The sequence below is a fragment of the Naegleria gruberi genome, assembly GCF_000004985.1.
Source record: "Naegleria gruberi genomic scaffold NAEGRscaffold_638, whole genome shotgun sequence".
Classification (NCBI taxonomy): domain Eukaryota; phylum Heterolobosea; class Eutetramitea; order Acrasida; family Naegleriidae; genus Naegleria; species Naegleria gruberi.
Genome location: NW_003162921.1, coordinates 1 through 2698, shown reverse-complemented (window position 1 = coordinate 2698; position 2698 = coordinate 1). Strand labels below are relative to the sequence as shown.

The following is a 2698-nucleotide window of genomic DNA, read 5'->3' as shown; positions in this document are numbered from 1 at the left end:
TCATTTTGTTTTTCCAACATTTTTAAGAAATCAATTTACAAAACTCAAGGAAAAAGTAAATTTTCAAAACATTGGTGGAAAACCTCACCTTAAAATCAAAATATTTGGCGAGATGCTAAAAGTTTGAGTGGATTTCCCTAACAATAATTCAAACTTTTGCTGTAACCCAATGTGAGCCGTCATAGCTCAGTTGGATAGAGCACAGGACTTCTAATCCTGGGGTCGTGGGTTCGAGCCCCATTGTCGGTAAATGTTTTTATTTTATCAGAATTGAAGAAGGATTTGGAAATTGTCAAGATATCACTCAAGACAAGTAATGGTAAATCATTCCTCATCGAACATGCCAACCGTATATGTGAAGATATGGTAAAAGTTGCAGTCTCTATAAATGGACTTGTCTTGAGAAGACTTGCTGACAGATTTATCAATAAGGAGGCTGTTTATTAGGTCAATTATCCATTTCACAAAATAAGCCATTAGACATGTCGGTGAAGGATTGAAGCCTGCCACTACTAGTAGTATTTCAATCATGTAATTATTAACTGAAATTTCCTTTTTCAAAATAATTGAAATTTGTTGAAATTGAAATAATCAGTTTAGAGTGAAGAACTAAATAATTCACAAATATAATAATTTAATAATTTAATAATTTATCTATTCAATTTTAATTAATTCCTTCAAACGTTCCATCAAGTCATTCACTTCATTTGTCACTATCAAATATTCATCCGTATTCTTTCCCAATAATTTAATTTGTTCAATCATGTGATTGAAAAATCCTTCAAAATTATACAATAAAATCTTGACATTCCTAATCTTGTTATTATTCATTGCCATTACATCAAACAATTCACTAATAGTTCCAATTCCTCCTGGCAAACAAATCACCAACTCACTATTCTCAATCAATCTCCTCTGTCTCTCCTGCAGTGTATCATACAGAAAATTCTCACCATAACACTCATCCAATCCATTATTAGCCTCCTTTGTATTGATCGAAATCACCCTTCCTCCTCTCTCATGAAAATACTTTGGAACAATACTCATCACTCCCTTCTTTCCACCTCCGTATACAACGAGGTGTTGTTCCGTATTGATCAGTGAGGCGAGAACCTTCAATTCTTCCTCTAAAACTGGAGTCAGACGAGTGGTGTTACATCCGCCGAAAATACCAATTTTCATTTTGTGGCTTTTTTTTTGGAAAAGTTTTGTTTTATTTTTAGAATTTTCCATTTGGTGGTTGACTAGGCATGATTTTTGAAGAAATTGTACAGTTTTTGAGAACTATTAGGAAGTTGCACTGTCATGATGTTAAATATTAAACATTGTGGTTGAATCTTAATTGGCAAGCATTGTAAAGACAAATATAAAATTTTGGATCACTTTTTGTAAAATTAGCAAATGAGATATTGTCAATTATCGGCTCTTGTACTACTGAAGAATTCTTCTCCTCTGATAATAATCGATGGACATACTGATCCAATGATTCTGTCTCACTATATCGAATCAATTCATATATATTGGAGATAACTTGAGGATGGAGTGCATCCTCTTCCAATAAATAGATTAACAAATCAACATTCCACACGGTGGGTGTAAATTTCCTGTCCATGATCTTGTTAATTTGAGGCAATTCCTCAACTAAAAGCAATCTGGAAATGAGTTCTCCAATGGAATTCCAAATTCTCTTTTCATAGTTGGTGTCTTGTCCATATATCTTTCCAAGATCCACAATGGTGGGAAATAGAAATTCAATTTCCTTCTCAATCGATTCATAGTGAACTTGCATCAAGTATTTCACAAAATTTATGAAGAATTTTGAATCTTCTTCAAAGTGATAAATATCGACAAAAAATTTCTCACTAATCACAAAACAAATCAATTCAGAAATCTTTTGGTTATGGACGCAGGCATATCTAGCTTCTGATATTAAACGTGATGCCAAATTATAAATTTGAATGGAACAATCTATTCCTCTGGATCTGGCTACTTGGAAAAAGTTTTTGGCATTTCCTTTTCGTGTGAAATTGGTCAAGTCTAAATATGGAAAATCATTAACAAGTACTTGAGGATATTTGTCAATGAATGTTGAAAGTATTTCCAACTCATTACTCAAATCCAAAATGAAATCACTTGGAAAGTTTGTGATGGCTGGGGGAGCAAAATCTAAAATGTATTCCAAATAAATTTGAGCCCGTTCCCACTTTTTTGAAATTGGAATTTCCAATCTTGACAAACGACCGAGGTAGGAAATGAGAAATTCACTCTCAATTCCATTCTTCTGAATTGATTTCTTTAAATGTGGTAAGAAACGTTCAAAATATTCCAATTCATCGAAAATATCTCCAAGGATGGTGAGAGAGTATATGTTGTCATATTTCTCAATTAATGTTTCCAATATTTCTCCAAAATCCTCCTCTCTTACCTCTAATGTCAATCTGTTAATAGACATGTCAATCAATTCTGTCCAATACCTGAGGAGAATATCTGACTTTTTGTGAAATTTCACAAGTTGAAGCAAGACATTATATTCCACTAGGTCAATATCATCACTTATTTCAGTTTCTTTGAATCTATACTCCTTATTTGTTAAAATTCTGATAAATAATGGAAACAATCCTATTCTATTAACCTTTTTGGAAAGGAATGTGGAAATAGTTGTAGAAATAATGACAAGATTGCCTTCCAATAGGTATTG

The 2698-nt window shown here is 32.6% G+C and overlaps 2 protein-coding genes and 1 non-coding gene across 3 annotated transcripts; 1 reads left to right on the top strand and 2 right to left on the bottom strand.

Moving 5' to 3' along the window:
- Positions 1-175: 175 nt before the first annotated feature.
- On the top strand, positions 176-249 carry NAEGRDRAFT_t901. Its single transcript has one exon. It is a non-coding gene; the product is annotated as a tRNA-Arg (tRNA).
- Positions 250-654: 405 nt separating this feature from the next.
- NAEGRDRAFT_76922 (uncharacterized protein) lies at positions 655-1182 on the bottom strand (the record flags this gene model as incomplete). The annotated part of the gene is made up of 1 exon (XM_002668122.1): positions 655-1182. The coding sequence occupies one exon, from the start codon at positions 1180-1182 to the stop codon at positions 655-657; it is 528 nt and encodes a 175-aa protein (XP_002668168.1).
- A 136-nt stretch (positions 1183-1318) lies between these two features.
- NAEGRDRAFT_76921 (uncharacterized protein) lies at positions 1319-2452 on the bottom strand (the record flags this gene model as incomplete). The annotated part of the gene is made up of 1 exon (XM_002668121.1): positions 1319-2452. The coding sequence occupies one exon, from the start codon at positions 2450-2452 to the stop codon at positions 1319-1321; it is 1134 nt and encodes a 377-aa protein (XP_002668167.1).
- Between the last annotated feature and the right edge of the window lie 246 nt (positions 2453-2698).